Source organism: Pongo pygmaeus, chromosome 13 (assembly GCF_028885625.2).
Source record: "Pongo pygmaeus isolate AG05252 chromosome 13, NHGRI_mPonPyg2-v2.0_pri, whole genome shotgun sequence".
NCBI lineage: Eukaryota > Metazoa > Chordata > Mammalia > Primates > Hominidae > Pongo > Pongo pygmaeus.
The window spans coordinates 123,208,975-123,225,188 of NC_072386.2; the positions used below are offsets into that span (position 1 = coordinate 123,208,975).

The following is a 16,214-nucleotide window of genomic DNA, read 5'->3' on the forward strand; positions in this document are numbered from 1 at the left end:
AGTTCTGGACTCCAGTTGTCAGGCTCCCCATCCAGTGCTCCTCACTCTGTGTGCTACTTCCTTGGAACCGATGTGCAGCCGGAACACCCACAGCTTCTCATCCTAGTGCCGGGGTTTTCCACGGCATCACTGAAGTCAACTGGGCTCAGAAAGGACAAGCATTATCATCCAGCTTTCAATATAGAATCTTAAATTGCTATAAAACCAAGTGGCCACAATTCCAGGGAAAGGACGTGATGAAATGCTGGCTGTATCTTCTGTGATGGTAAATGGGCTTTGCATATGCAAATTGAATGGATTTTAAAATGGTATTTAATGACAATTTTCGTAGCAGACATTAACATTAATTGCACAAAAATGAAAATGCTGCATTAGGTTGCTGTTAGCAGCAAATATCGTGGCCATAAAGCTTTATCTTTATCAACAGCAGCCCTTTCTGATGTGACGGGCAGCTCCACAAATTGCAGGCAAAAGGGCTTTTATGGAGCAGAAATATCCCCCAAAGCAGGCCCAAATCAGCATCAGTTTCGCTTTATTTCTTCGTAAATGGAGGTTAAATGGCTGCTGGAAAAGCTTTTACTGAGATGCCCAACCTGCGTGGGAAACCTCCACCTTGCAGCACAAATGTGGAGGAAACAGTGACAAAATCATTGCCCCGCTCCCTAATGGGGCTATTACTTTAAAGTTATGGGGCCAAGGCCCATTATCTAATGATCACCTTTTACAAGCCTCAACTGTATTTATTTCTTTACTTTAAAAGCATGTTAAAACACCAAATCCGTTTACACCCGACAGAGGAGGTGTTGGGGCGGTTTGGTCCAATAAATAAATAAACAAAACAAAACAAAAACAAAATGAGTGTTATTTACTCACAATTACGCACGTGTTAAAAAATAAATAAAGTCCCACCTCAGACTGAATCCACTAACGCTCCCTCTAAGCTAGGATGCTAATGAGCAGAGGGGTTGTGACTGCCACCCTGTGAGCTACAATTCTGACCACAGCCAGCCCCCCAACCCCCATCCATGTCTAGATTTGCAGTGGGCAAATGAATTGTGGTGAGGGGTGCACCCCCTCTTCTCCACACGTCTCTGAATCTGCCCATTCAGCCTCAATACCAGATGGGATGCAAAGCCGAATTTAGATTATTCAATTACTTCCTTCCCAGTTATCCTATTTGGTTCCCAATCCACATCGATTTGCTGCGGGTTGTCACTAAATCGGACAGGTGCATTTCAATCCAAAAGCCTGTGTGGCTCGCAGGAAGTGGAGACCTAAGGAGTTATCTGGAAAATGGGGGTCGTGTAGACATGGGGGCAGACTGGGGGCCGTGTAGACATAGGGTCAGTCCTGGGGCTGTGGCTAAATCAACCCACAGAGGAGTTTGGCTGGTACAGTAATTAAAGAAAAAAAAAAAGATTGAGTTGCCACATGTTAAAAAAGTCAGGAGATTTCATATAAATACCTGAATTTTCCATTTCCCTTGAACAAACAGAAGCCTGGGCAAGTGGATCCGCGCTCTGCCTGGCTCCTGGGGCTGGGGCTGAGGGACAGCGTCCCTTTGGACAGAATCCATGGGCTGTTTATCCCAGTCCTCACCCAGACTGGCTTCTCTCATTTTTGTTACCTGCCTAGTCCAGGTAGGCACTGAGTTTGGAACCACTGGTATAGGCGGATGGTCTCGATCCCTCAGCTAACTGTGGCCTCCTTTTGTCCTCTGATAACAGTATGAGCCACCACTAACAAAAGCTGCTCTGCATCGATCTTAAACATGGCAGGCATTTTGCACACATAATTGCTAACCCTTATGTCCTTCCTATGAGACAGGTATCATTCTGCACACTTCACAGGCCGAGGTGTTACGGTGCAGAGCCTGGATTTCTACCCAGTCTGGCGGCTGGCTTTGAAGACCACACCTCTGGGATCAGGCAGCTGGAAAGAGCCCCAGCATTCTCTCACTGCTGTTTCACTGTCAAATCCCAGAATTCAAGTCAGGGAAGAATTGTAAATTCTCATTACCAGTGCGCAGGGCCCTAACACAGATCTTAAAGCATGCCGCCACCCAAGGTCCGGAAACAGATATGTCTGGAGGCCAGAAATGTAACTATTAAAGACACGCTTAATTATTGATGCATTTTAATAAGTGTTTGCAAATGTTCGCATGCCCTCGGCACATCTTAATTGTTACTGCTCCTAATTGGCCCAGCGTTGTCCATTATGATGAGTCAGGGATGGTGGAGAGGGGAGGAGCAGGGAGGGCCCGGCGGCAGCTGGTGCTCTTGGTGGACTCTGGGCACCCTGGGCTCTGCCGCTGTTCTGCTCGGGAGCCTGTGCCACACTCAAGACACAGATGCCAGCAGGAACATCCATCACTCAGTCAACCAGCAAGCAGCCCCTCGTGCATCAGTGTCTGACATGGCCAGATGGAAGGTGAGAAGACCCCACTTTGCACTAACAATGGCAACTATGTGTTATTTTTACTACCTCAGGTCAGACACTGCCGAGGTCCTCGGGAGCATCCTCATTAACTAACTCTGAATAGCTCAGTGAGTACGAAGTTAGCTCAAGTGAGTACAAGGTTGGAATGCTTCTATCCCCATTTTACAGAAGAAGAGACAGAGGGTCTGAGAGGTCAAGTCATTTGGCTGCTCTGCAGTGCGAGGAGGATTAGTGTGGCCTAAATGCCTATGACAGTGACCAAGGGTGTGATCTGCCTCCCTAACAAACATAGGGGTGGAGGTGACATGGGCAGGGATTCTGCTTATGTTTTTCCAGCACTAGAAGGGGGATGAGACAGGATTCTGTGTAAGGCCATCCTGTCTGGATTTTTCTTAAAGCTTTAGAACTTAATCTGAACAGACCCAAAGAGCCTGTTGAGCTTTCCCTTTCTGCGTCACTTCCTTCCCTTTCACATTCAGCGGCAACCACTTCCTGATAAACTCAAACTTCTTGTCAGGGCATCCAGAACCTTTGCCACACTGGATGCTCCGGGCCTGCTTTTCTCATCCCAGGATCTCTGGTGCTGACCACAGTGCCTTTGCGGAAGAGGCCCTCGTGGAGTTGCTGAATGAGTGCGTGAACAAATGGCCACATTGGGGTCCAGATATAAAGCCAGTTGCCACGTGCAACCTCAGTAGCATCCTTAGATCAGCACTAATTAGCCTGGTTTACACCCCCAATCCTGGTGCTAAAAGCCTTCAGACCCTGGAAACATAAGAAACATCAGATAAGCGGGAAATGCAGCTGGCCCAGCCTTCTGTCTGCAGCCGCTGCTGGTCCTGCTATCAGATGCATCATCAGCCTGACGCTGACAAATGTGAAGGATGCAGGAAATTTTACAGGCTGTTAAAAAAATGTTTGCTGCCTGACAGGTTTTTTGAATCTCTCTGCCAAGCTGATTTATTTTACAAATTTACAATGGGCCCATCAATCACTCTGGGTTATTTTGTTTCTCCTGGATCCGATGGCCAAAAAAATCCAAGCCACCCACCCAAGCTCCTATAAAATAATAATAAGCCCTTTCCCCAGCAGCCATCCCAGAAATCCGAGGCAGTTTCTGAAGGGCGAGACCACGTCTACATTTATTGGTGTCCTGAAACCCGGCTGAATGAAACCTGGTCTGACCACAAGGGGGAGCATGTGGCTCTCGCAAAGATCCTCGGGCCTCGGAGAGGGCCTGAAATGTACATTGCCCCCTGCAAAGCCAGGTTTTTCCTGTCCCCCGCATAATCTGCTCCCTGGCACGGACTGCGACTGTCGTTAATACTCCTCTGCTGTATGCCAGGTCCCAGAGCGCAGGAAGAATGTCAGTTTCATCCATCACTGCATCTTCAGCGTCCAACACAATGCCTGGCACATAGTGAGCACTCGAATATGGTCTGGGGCCCTTTAAGACTTTGAGACAGTTATCAGAAGCAAAGAGAGAGTCCATCTGAGACCCAGAGAGGGGACGTTAAAGCCAGAGATGACACTTAATAGACTCCGCTGTGTTTCCCCCCCCCGACCCCGACTGATGTCATGAGTCTGCAGTGCAGTGATGCTGCCTCAAAGAATGAATGTGTCCTCTGTGTTTCCCCCCCCGACCCCGACTGATGTCATGAGTCTGCAGTGCAGTGATGCTGCCTCAAAGAATGAATGTGTCCGCTGTGTTTCCCCCCCCCGACCCCGACTGATGTCATGAGTCTGCAGTGCAGTGATGCTGCCTCAAAGAATGAATGTGTCCGCTGTGTTTCCCCCCCCGACCCCGACTGATGTCATGAGTCTGCAGTGCAGTGACGCTGCCTCAAAGAATGAATGTGTCCGCTGTGTTTCCCCCCCCGACCCCGACTGATGTCATGAGTCTGCAGTGCAGTGACGCTGCCTCAAAGAATGAATGTGTTCCTCGGCCATGTTAATAGACGTAGCAAGTTCAGAACAAAGGAGGTGACCTCCTTGCTCTTTTCTGCTGCTCAGGCCATACTTGTAGTATCAAGCTGAAGAATGCAGGACATCATACATTCAAGGGAAGGTTCATAAACAGGAAGTCGTCTAGAAGGGAGCCATCAGGATGATGGGTGGGAGAGGGGGAGGGTGTCCACTGTGTACAAAGAACAGGAGAAGAGATGAGGTCCTCCTAGCTGGACGTGAAAAGATGCGGCAGAGACACAGCAGCTGTCCATAACCATCTGAAGCCCTGGGATTAGGACAGTGGAGGGGTTTTGCTCTCAGAGGCTTCAGAGAACAAAATGAGGACCAGAGTGTGTGTTGGAAGGGGGCAGTCCTCATAGCTGACAGTTTCCGGGCCCCCACTGAGTGACTGCTGCACGCAACACTGAGCCCCTGTACCTCATCTCATTAAATACAACTCTATCAAGTAGAGACTATCATCCCTATTCTACAGATGGGGAAACTGAGGCTCAGAGAGAGTCACTTGCCCAAAGTCTCCGGGCTAGTTGGAGGCAGCACCAGGATTTGAGCCGACTCTCCTTCCAGGGCGGCTGTTCATATCCACAGGCCGCATGCTTCCAGGAGGCAGAGCAAGGCCCTGGGCGAGGAAGTCATTTCTCATCCTGAGCTCCGTCCACGTTGATGCCAGTGGCCTGGTGCGGAGGCAAGTCCTCAGCAGCGAGATGGCGGCTATGAACAACAGTTACAGCAATGAACGGCCAATGCTGATGAGCACCTACTGGGGCCTGGCTTTCCACAGAGCAACTGGATTAATCCTCACTGTAGCCCTGTGCAGTGGACGCCCATCACCTCTATTTATCCATGAGAAAAGGGAGGCATGGTGAGGTTCTGTCCCTCAGCAAGAGGTCGCAGGTGGTGAATGGAGGTGTGGGGACTCTGTCCAGGCAGCTGACACCAGGACCCTAGCCCTTAGCGGCCTGAACAGGTTCTTTTGGGAGGTGGAGGCATTGGCTGGCTGCCCAGCCCGGGCTACCTCTGCCAGGGCTTTGGGAGCCCCCTGCACTGAGTCCAACAGGGGTCCCCTCCTCCTCAAGGCCTGCCTGCTTCCATGGGCCTGGATCTCCAAGGAATTTTGTTAAAAGGGGCCCAGGCTGAGGGCCAGGCTTGCTCGGTGGCTCACACCTGTAATCCCAGCACTTTGGGAGGCCAAGGCAAGTAGATCACTTGAGGTCAGGAGTTTGAGACCAGCCTGGGCAACATGATGAAACCTCGTCTCTACTAAAAATACAAAAATTAGCCAGGCATGGTGGTGGGTGCCTGTAATCCCAGCTACTTGGGAGGCTGAGGCACGAGAATCACTTGATCCCGGGAGATGGAAGTTGCAGTGAGTCAAGATTGCACCACTACACCCCAGCCTGGGCGACAGAGCAAAACTTTGTCTCAAAAAACAAACAAACAAAAAAGGTAGGGGACAGGCAGGGAGCCATAACTGGGAGGAGGTAGCAGCCTGAGGCCCCCATCTTTTCCCCCTTCCACTCCCAGGAAGCCCAGCCTCCCCGGGGCCCCAGCCTGGCTGCTCCTGATCCACCCTTTCTCCCTCCCCAAACTCCTGCTGCTCCTTCCTCCTTCGTGGGGGCTTTGTCGCCAGAGCCAGAACAGAGACATTTTTCATGCTTTGCCTTGTTTCCCTTTCGGCTCTCCTGTGGCCCGGACAGAGATTTATTCGCGGCCTGACACTCGTGGCATCCCAAGCAGGGAGGGCTCAGGGAGGCACTGATGGGCCCATAATGGATGGGGCCGCCACTCCCCCGGGGCCTGGCCAGGCCCGAACCCCATCCATCAGGAGCAGCTCGGTGCCAAGGTCAGCGCTAACGAGGCTGGCCCGGCTGGTCCCCCTCGGGGCCTCCCAGGTTGCATCGCACATGCTCCGTTCTGCCTTTGATTTTTCCAGAGCTGGGCCTCGCCTGTGTCGGGAGAGGGGCACAGCGAAAGCCCTTCTGGGAGCCAACGCTGGAGTCCAGAGTCAGGAGTCCGGCTCGGTGCCTGGCCCGGCCGTGGGCCTCTTATCGCTTCCACAGCCTCCAGCTCATGACACAGAGGGGTTGCTGGGGTGAGGTTGGTTTAGCTCTTTCCGGGACACAGAGGAGATGGTGCTGCTGTGAGCCAGCCGGCACCTCCCTGGCACTGCATGAAGAACCAGGAGTCAAGCCCAACACATCAGCCCACATCCCACTGTGGCAAGGGACCCGCAAGCAAAAGTAGACACAGAATGAGCGCGTCATGCAGAGCAGCGGTGAGCCCAGCCAGGACGAGCTGCAGGCAGGCCCCGATCAAACCCGTCAGAGGCCAGATCATCTCATCGTGCGGAGGAGCAGTGAGCTCACATGACGGAGCTGCAGGCTGGGCCCCATCAGTCCCGTCGGAGGCCAGATGGGAGTGGCTGTTCGGGCTAGAAACCGCTGGAGCCTTGCATTCATTTTGATGAATAATAGTGCCAGCTTCCGGGGCCAGACACCATGCTGGGTGCCTCATACACATCAACTCAAGAGATCCCCAGACGGGCCCTAAGGTAGCAACTGACTCTCTTATCCCCATTTTATAGACAAGGAAACCAAGGCCCAGAGACACTTGTACACAATCATGTGGTTGCAAAGGGGTCACGCTGGGATCTGATCTCAGAACCCACATTCGTTCCGTCTGGCCTATGCTGAGAGTTCATTTAGTGCCCACCTGTGCTGGGCATTGTGGTGCTGGGTGTTTGGGATACAGAGAAAATAAAACACAAAACAAACCAATATGCAACCAACAGGTATGACAGCAAGGCAGTGCACACTGCTTCTAGTGGGCAGAGGACCCAGGAGAGAGGGCACAAGGGTACCTTTGGGTCTGCTGAGACTTGACTCTGACTCCCCCAAGCTAAACCTCCTTCAGTCCGAACTCCCTCCCTCCCCAAGTTTCTCTGGACTTACAGGTGCTTTTCCCTCTGCCAGGGATGCTCGTCCCTACCTTGCCTGGCTGAGGCCTCACCGTCCTTCAGACACTCCTGTGTCTCTTGCCTAGACAGGCCACCCTGTGTGGCCACTGCCTGCAGACCTGACCATCTCCCCCACCAGACTCAGTGGGGCAAGTTTGGTGTTGCTCACTCCTCCTTCCCCAGTGCCTAGCATGTGCCTGCCTGGAATGTTGTAGGTGCTCAGTAAACGCTTGTTGACTGACTGCACGAGAGGGAACAGATTGCTCAAATGCAGTGCATCCTGGATATTGGGAACAGGCAATATTCTAGTGCCAAGAGCACATGAGACGGCTAACTCTTTCCCGGGCACGACTCTTGCAGGGCACTGAGCTTCAGCTACAGGAGCTGTTGAAAATCATCTTTTGTTAATTTCCTGGGGTTTCTGAAACAAATTACCACACACCTGATGGCTTAAAATAACAAAAATGAAACGGCCAGGTGCAGTGGCTCACGCCTGTAATCCCAGCACTCCGGGAGGCTGAGGCGGGCAGATCACCTGAGGTCAGGAGTTCGACACCAGCCTGACCAACATTATGAAATCCCGTCTCTACCAAAAATACAAAAATTAGCTGGGTGTGGTGGCTTGAACCTGGGAGGCGGAGGTTGCAGTGAGCCGAGATCATGCCACTGCACTCCAGCCTGGGCAACAAGAGCAAAACTGTTTAAAAAAAAAAAAAAAGTAACAAAAATGGATCCTTTCCTAGCTCTGGAAGCCAGAAGTCTGAAATCAAGGAGTTGGCAGGGCCACGCTCCCTCTGCAGGCTCTAGGGGAGGGTCTCCCGCCTCCTCCAGCTCCTGGTGGCCCCAGGTGTTCCTTGGCATTCCTTCAGCTCCTGCTGCCTCAAACTTCACGTGGCTGTCTCTCCTGCATCTCTGTCTTCTCCTCTTCTGTCTCTTACAAAGATATTTATCATTGGGTTTAGGGCTCAGCCGAATATCCCCAGATGATCTTATCTCAAGATCTTTAATGTAATTACATCTGCAAAGACCTCTTTTCCAAATAAGGTCAAATTTACAGGCTGGAGAGGGGTTAGGATATGGACACATCTTTTGGTGGTGGAGGGGGGACCATTCAGCCCACTCTAATCTTCGAAGCATCTTAACACAAATCAAGTCAGAGTGTCCTGCATTTTAGGTGTCATTGGGTTTTGAGAAAACAATCTTTAGAATTATAATTTTACAATGGCTTCCCCCGGAGTCTTGCTACCTGTTGGCCCCTTACATTTTTGTGAAAAATACAGAAGGGGTTTGTAATCAGTCAAAAGATGATAGGTATAGGCCGAGTGCGGTGGCTTATACCTGTAATCCCAGCACTTTGGGAGGCCGAGGCGGGCAGATCACATGATGTCAGGAGTTTGAAACCAGCCTGGCCAACATGGCGAAACCTTGTCTCTACTAAAAATATAAAAATTAGCCGAGCGTGGTGGCAGGTGCCTGCAATCCCAGCTACTTGGGAGGCTGAGGCAGGAGAATCACTTGAACCTGGGAGGTAGACGTTGCAGTGAGCTGAGATAGTGCCTCTGCACTCCAGCCTTGATGACAAGGGTGAAACTCCATTTCAAATAAATAAATAAATAAATAGAGATGATAGATATAAATGCTTTTATGAGGAGCAAGTATTTTATTTTTTTAATTTAAAAAAAATTTAATTTTTGTGGGTACATAGTAGGTGTATATGTTTATGGGGTACATGGGATGTTTCGATACTGGCATGTAATGCATAATAATCACATGGTGGAGAATGGGGTCTCCAGCTCCTCAAGCACACAATCCAATTCTACTCTTTTAGTTATTTTTAAATGTGCAATTAAGTTATTATTGACTCTAGTCACCCTGTGGTGCTATCAAGGGAGCAAAACATTTTAACCAATCCTTTCTTTTGTGTTTATTAGAAAACTTTCCAAACAAATAGAAAAGTTCAGAAGCAACATGACTAACTCCTGTGAACCCACTACCTGGATTTAGCACGTTAACCATCTGGCCGCTTTCGCTTCTGATCCTTTCCTTTAATATTAAAGAAATAAAACGTGTCAAACACAATCTGAAGCCCCTGGGCGCACCTTCCTAGCCTCAGCCCCTCCCCGTCTTCCCTGAGGACCCTCCCGAGGTTGGAGCACGCATGCTTTCCACCCAGTGTGCACAGTTTTGCTCTGTCGTTAGCGATCCATAAATCATAGGGACTACTGAGTGGGGTCCTGTGCCCTGGAAGTCACTCTGCACATGACTCGCTCATCTCATGACACACGTTTGCAACATCACCGTGTCCCACTGTCTGAATAGTCTGCCACAGGTGTACCCATCTCTCTACTGCTAAGGGGTTTCTCGTGTCCCCCCATGACAAGGCCCCCACAAGCACCCTGGCACACCTGGTGCCCCTGTGCGAGGGTCCTCGGGGTTGATGTCCACGAGCAGAGCTGCTGGCTGGAGGGAGACCTCCTCTGCCTGTGCCGACAACCCTAGTTGTCCTTCCAGGTGCTGGCCCCATCTGCCCTCCCATCTTCTCAACTTTTTCTGCCTCCTCTGTGTCATTGACCACGGGTGACGGTGAGGAGATGACCCTTCCCCTGTATCCCTGACCACGGGTGACAGTGAGGAGATCCCCCTCCCCTGTGTCCCTGACCATGGGTGACAGTGAGGAGACGCCCCCTCCCCTGTGTCACTGACCACGGGTGACAGTGAGGAGACGACCCTTCCCCTGTGTCATTGATCATGGGTGACAGTGAGGAGACACCCCCTCCCCTGTGTCACTGACCACGGGTGACAGTGAGGAGATGACCCTTCCCCTGTGTCATTGACCAAGGGTGACAGTGAGGAGACGCCCCTCCCCTGTGTCCCTGACCACGGGTGACAGTGAGGAGACGCCCCCTTCCCTGTGTTATTGACCACGGTGACAGTGAGGAGATGCCCCTCCCCTGTGTCCCTGACCACAGGTGACAGTGAGGAGACGCCCCCTTCCCTGTGTTATTGACCACGGTGACAGTGAGGAGACGCCCCTCCCCTGGGTCCCTGACCCCGGGTGACAGTGAGGAGACGCCCCCTTCCCTGTGTCCCTGACCACGGGTGACAGTGAGGAGACGCCCCCTTCCCTGTGTTATTGACCACGGTGACAGTGAGGAGACGCCCCCTCCCCTGTGTCACTGACCACGGGTGACAGTGAGGAGATCCCCCTCCCCTGTGTCCCTGACCACGGGTGACAGTGAGGAGATGACTCTTCTCCTGTGTCATTGACCACGGGTGACAGTGAGGAGACGCCCCTCCCCTGTGTCCCTGACCACGGGTGACAGTGAGGAGACGCCCCCTTCCCTGTGTTATTGACCATGGTGACAGTGAGGAGACGCCCCCTCCCCTGTGTCCCTGACCACGGGTAACAGTGAGGAGATGACCCTTCCCCTGTGTCCCTGACTACGGGTGACAGTGAGGAGACGCCCCTCCCCTGTGTCATTGACCACGGGTGACAGTGAGGAGACGCCCCTCCCCTGTGTCATTGACCACAGGTGACAGGAGATGCCCCTTCCCTGTGTCATTGGTAGTGAGGAGATGCTCTCTGTCCTCCTGGTCAGGCAAAGGATGGGTATCAATGATCACCTTGGAAAAGGGGTAACTGAGGCCCACAGGTGAGGCTGTCCGCTGAGTTACACACACTTGTTGAGAATCCAGTCTCCTAACACCCGGTCCGTGGCCTCTGCCATCCTCCCTACCTCCCGGCAGAGGTGCCCACCTGGGACTCACCTTTCCCCCCGGTCCAGGATCCCCCTGCCCAGTCAGTTTCTGAGTGGCCTGGTGGATCTCTCGTTCTCAGCCCTTTCCATTTTGGCTTCACAGAGCGCTGCCTTCCTTGCCGCCTGCTGCCTGCACCGGTGCCGGAACTGCTAATTGAATTCATCCTTGTGAAAAATGTTAGCACATTGCAAATGACCTCTCATTCAGATTTAGAAGTCAGGTGTGTGCTGCTAACCAAGCCTCCCGGCGTCATTAGCTTTTATGTTGGATCCACAAACAATTAAAAAGTAGCCACAAGCCCAGAGGTCCTCTTCTCTAATTAGTTCTAAGAGTCCTGCTAGGGAGACAGGCAGGGCCTCAGTTCCACCCCTGTTCCTAGAAGAAAGAGGCCCTGGCACCAAGGGGTCAATTAAGAAAAAGGCAATGAGGGGATGAGGGTGGGCCAAGGGGTGCAGCAGCCCCCAGGGGGCCAGAGCTCAGCCCCCAGCCCTCCCCAGCTCTCTGCTGGGAGGACAGAAGTGCTGGTGGCCGGCAAGTGGAGGGTCCCCTGCCCGGGAAGGGCTCAGAGTTGGGACCCTCAAAGGGTGCCAGGGAACACGTGTGCCAGAACCACTTGGTGGGGGTGGGGGAGGCACCCTTGTTAAAATGCAGATTCCTTGCCACCACCCCACCCCCAGGCCCAGAGAGCCAGAATGTTTGGGGGTGGAAGGTGACATCTCTACTTTTACTAAGCTCTCTAGGTGACTGTTATTCACTCTTCAGACACAGAACCCCAGCTCGACATTATGAGGGAAGGAGAGACTGTGTCAAATGCAACTTCTTATTCAGGTGGAGGCCTGTGTCTTTGGGTCCAGAGCAGCTGGACCTGAGGGCTGGCACCTCCCTCCCAGGGCTGCAGGAGGACTCTGGCACCCCTGGGCACAATTGCCTTCCTGTGTCCCTTCCTCTATTTAAAAAAATCTATTTTATGGTTATGTTAGTATAAAGATGAATATAATCCAGGCTGAATTATTTTTATTTTTTTCTGATTTTAAAAGAAATTTAAATATTTTATGAGTCCCTAACAGTGTCTTGGGCCCAGGCACGGGGCCTTCTGGGCCTAATGGGTGGGCTGGTCCTAGTTCTGCCTTTCAGGCCTCATTACTCTCTTCCCTCCTGGAAAGGAGGAATTCTCTCTTCTCTCTCCCCTCCTTGCCTCTCCTGGCACCCCTTTCTGCAGCGAGCAGAGATGAAGGCAGAGAGAGGATAGAGAACTTGCCTTGAAGCCTGAAGACTCGAGACTCAACACAGACCTCTCCCATTTCCATGATGAGGAACTTTGAGCAGGCCACACACTCTCCATGGGCCTCCGTTTCTCCCTCGATCAGTGGGATTAACACTCCTTCCACTACAGGAAAAAAATTGTGTCCAATCCATCAGTGAATAGTTCCTTGGGCTCTTGGGAAGAGAGAGAGGCACCAAGTATTTTTGTTGTTTAATTGGCATAGAACCAATTAAACAAATTCATGAGCCTGCAGAGGCCTGGCAGGTAAAAGGGGAAGCTGGCCCTGTGTAAGGCTATAGGGGGTGGTGGGGACTGCGGCAAACTGGGGCACATACCTGGTCTAAAGTTGGCAGCTCCAGCCAGTTGTGGACACATAGGAATGTGTACCAGTGTTACCAGATCATCTAACATCTCAGTAAACAAAGCCAGGCATTTGGACTTTTATGTGAATCTTCTGATTTTTTTAAAAAAAATATATTGGTTACTTAAGATTTCAAAATGCTACAGGCCAAACTAAGCATGTCTGCAGGCCAGACATGGCCTAGAGTCTGCTATTTGCAACCGTTTTAGGGCAGTAGTCACCCAACGCTGACCCTGAGTGAGTTATTTAATCTTGTTGAACTCCAGTTTGTTTATACATAAAGTGGGGCTGACATAATAGTAGTTTCCTGTCTAGTAGGTTTCTTGTCGGGATGAAATGACGCGGTCTCTGGAACATGAGCGCAGTGTGGAAGGGAGGTGCGTGTGGTTCCAAAGGACAAGAGGAGGGAGTCTTGTGGGGATGGAATGTTCTGTGTCTTGACTATGGTTGTGGATACATAAAACAACACAGGATGAAACCACACAGAAATACACGCACACACACACACACACACACACACACGAGTATGGGCGAAATCAGGGAACTCTGAATGACGTTGTTGGACTGTATCAATGACATTATCCTGGCTGTGATTTTATTCTACAGTTACCATTGGGGGAAACTGGGTAAGGGGCACGTGGGATCTCTCTGCATCATTTCGTACAAGTGAATCTACAATGATCTCCATAAAAGTTTCAGTTTTAAAAAAAATGGATTTAGCGGTAGCTTTGGTACCCACGGGCAATGTTATAATCACTTGTTAGAAAAAAACCGCGGTGAAACTGTAGGCACAAGCAAAGTGCTCAGTAAACAGCCATGCAAGTCACTTGACACTCGGACAGCCAAGCCATTCAGGAAGCCCTGGGTGCCAAGGAAAAAGGGAGACACCCCAGCCCTGCAGCATGCAGCTCGGGGCTGTGCGAGAACACGAGGGCAGTCTTCGGAAACCCCACCCGGCCGGTGGAGAAGGTGGGGCTCCCTAGACGGCTCCACTTCTGGGTGTCCCTCATGGATCAGGTGTCGATTTTGTATCGTGGAGAGAAGCCCAGCCCTCCAGCCTTCTCCCTCCTCCCAAACCAGCCATCCACGGTCTCAGGCCCAGCCTCAGAGGCCACCATCCGCCCCTCCGTCCCTTCTCAGCTGCGAGGGTGCCAGCACCTCTCCGGCCCCCAGGAGCAGCAGACTGCTGGCATATTAGAGATGGATTTTAATTTTATTTTAACAAAATAGCTGTCTCCACTGGAAGAAGCATCAAGAGCCAAATAAGGACCCGTCTTGAGCAGAATCACGTTGAACAGACCTCCGCGCTGTCATTGATTTTCCAGGAAGAAAAAAATCGCCTCTGGCTACTAAACCGAATTAGTAGTCACTGATGACCAATTATTTTAGCCCGCTGTGAACGGAGAGCCGTACTAAAATCCAGTTTGTCAGACCCAAGTCTCCCTTCTGAAACACCTTTCAACAAATGTGTACCTAAAGTCCCTCAGAAGGCTCCTCCAGCTTCCTCTCTTCCGCCAAGTTCTCCAGCTCCACAAAGTTTTAATGAGCAGCGAAGATGAAGATGGGTTGCCATGAAAGGGCCCCTCTAATCCACAGAGCACTCCTGGCAGAGCAGAGCCGCACCGGCAAATCAGAGCTGTCAGCCCTCATCCCCCGCACACACAAAGTGTCAGCCTAATGTTTGCAAATGATAGTTTCCATTTCCCCTGCACATCCCCTGTGCCTGCATCGGAGATCAACCCCTGGTCTGGGGTATCAATTGCGGAGCAGTCAGGATGGGTTTGATGGAACTAATTTGAAGTTTCTGGGAGGCCTACCCCAAGTAGGAGCTGATTTCATTTCATTCCCCCTTTTCTGCTTTATGGGACTGAGTTTTGAGACGGTTTTGTTGCCAGTGGGCGTGTCCGGTGGTGAGAAACTTTTCTGGGGGGTTCCTGCCAGGTTATCAGCAAATAATTTGTCGAAGCTCTTAGCAGGGGCCCTGTCATCACGACACAGGCTGTTCAGGAGTCCACAGGCAAGCCCAAAGCCCGGCTTTCCAAACAGTAGAAACAGCAGCTTGGAAGCCCTCACAACCCGAGTGTGAGGGCCTGAGACCCCTGGATGGGGCCCAGCGTGGAAGTCAGGACAAATCAGACTCCTTTGTGTAGGGGAAACACTCGCTCGGGAGTCCAGGCAAGCAAATTGCCAACAAGCACAACTTGACCAAGCCACCTCCACCTGGACGAGATGACTGGATCATTCAGACGCGCCTTGGAGCCGCTCAGCACACAGCTTAACCATTACGGGCAAAAAGCCTCAGGACCGGGGGAGCCTGGATTCAGATCCTGGCTCTCCTGCCTGGCTACTCTGCATCCCTGAGCATCACACGGGCAACTTGCTCCATTTCTCTGAGCCTCAATTTCCCCTTCTGAAAGCCAGGAGTCTCCATCCGCCCTTCCAGAATTGTGAGGACTCAGTGAGCTTTGCACATGGAGGGCTTGGTATAGAAAGTGCTCATTAGGATGGGAGGCATTTTGAATCGCTGTTATTCTTCAGGGCGGATCAGGCCCATCTCCAGCTGGGAGTCCTGCCTGTATTCACCCTGTTCCCTGTCTGGAGCTCCCCTGCCCGGTCACCTTCCGCCCATCCCCAGAGATCTGTCCAAAGCCTCAGAGGAGATGTCCCTCATCCCACGCCCTTGCTGGATTAACCTTTCTCTCCTCTGAGCTCCAGCCACCCTGCAGGTGGCTGTCTACACTGGCATTGGCCCTTGGCACTGCAGGGTGATAGGGCTGCAGCGTGGCTGCCCCCACAGGCTTACGATTCGAACGACTACTGCGTGGTCTTGAGCAAGGCAGTGGCATTCCCTGGGCCTCAGATTTCTCATCTGTAAAGTGAGGATATCGATATCAGTCTCTCGAGTTGTTGTCCCAAGGATTGAGGAGGCAGGCAGGGAGTGTGAGCTGTGAGGATGGTTATTTCTGCTGCATGCTCTGTGACCCCCGAGGGCAGGGAGCCACCCCCATGTTCAGACATACCATTAATGCTCCTAGATGGGCCAGATGGGTGGATGGATAGGTGGGTGGGTGGGTGAATGAATGGATGGATGGGTGGGTGGGTAGGTGAGTGGGTGGATGGTCGGGTGGATGGATGGATAGGTGGATGGATGAGTGAGTGGGTGGGTGGATGGATGAACGGATGGATGGGTGGGTGAATGAATGGATGGATGGATGGGTGGGTAGGTAAGTGGGTGGATGGTTGGGTGGATGGATGGATAGGTGGATGGATGGGTAGGCGGGTGGGTAGATTGATGGATGGATGAGTGGGTGGGTGGATGCATGGATGGATGGGTGGGTGGGTAGATGGATGGATGGATGAGTGGGTGGATGCATGGATGGATGGGTGGATGGATGGGTGGGTCGGTGGATGGATGGATGGATGGATGAATGGATGGATGGGTGGGTGAATGGATGGATGGATGGGTGCGT

General features: G+C 51.9%; 1 protein-coding gene across 2 annotated transcripts in view; it reads left to right on the plus strand.

Annotated features, from left to right (window-relative positions):
* The window catches only part of CFAP77 (cilia and flagella associated protein 77), a 160,616-nt gene that overhangs the window by 92,804 nt on the left and 51,598 nt on the right, over positions 1-16,214 (plus strand). Inside the window, exon 4 of one of the 2 annotated variants that reach the window (XM_054502287.1) lies at positions 1,828-2,136. The exons of the other annotated variant lie outside the window; for it this stretch is intronic. Within the exon in view, the coding sequence (XP_054358262.1) occupies positions 1,828-2,008 (181 nt within the window). The 3' untranslated portion in view covers positions 2,009-2,136. Of the gene's footprint in view, positions 1-1,827; positions 2,137-16,214 lie in introns of those variants that run through there. 2 annotated transcript variants of the gene reach the window in all.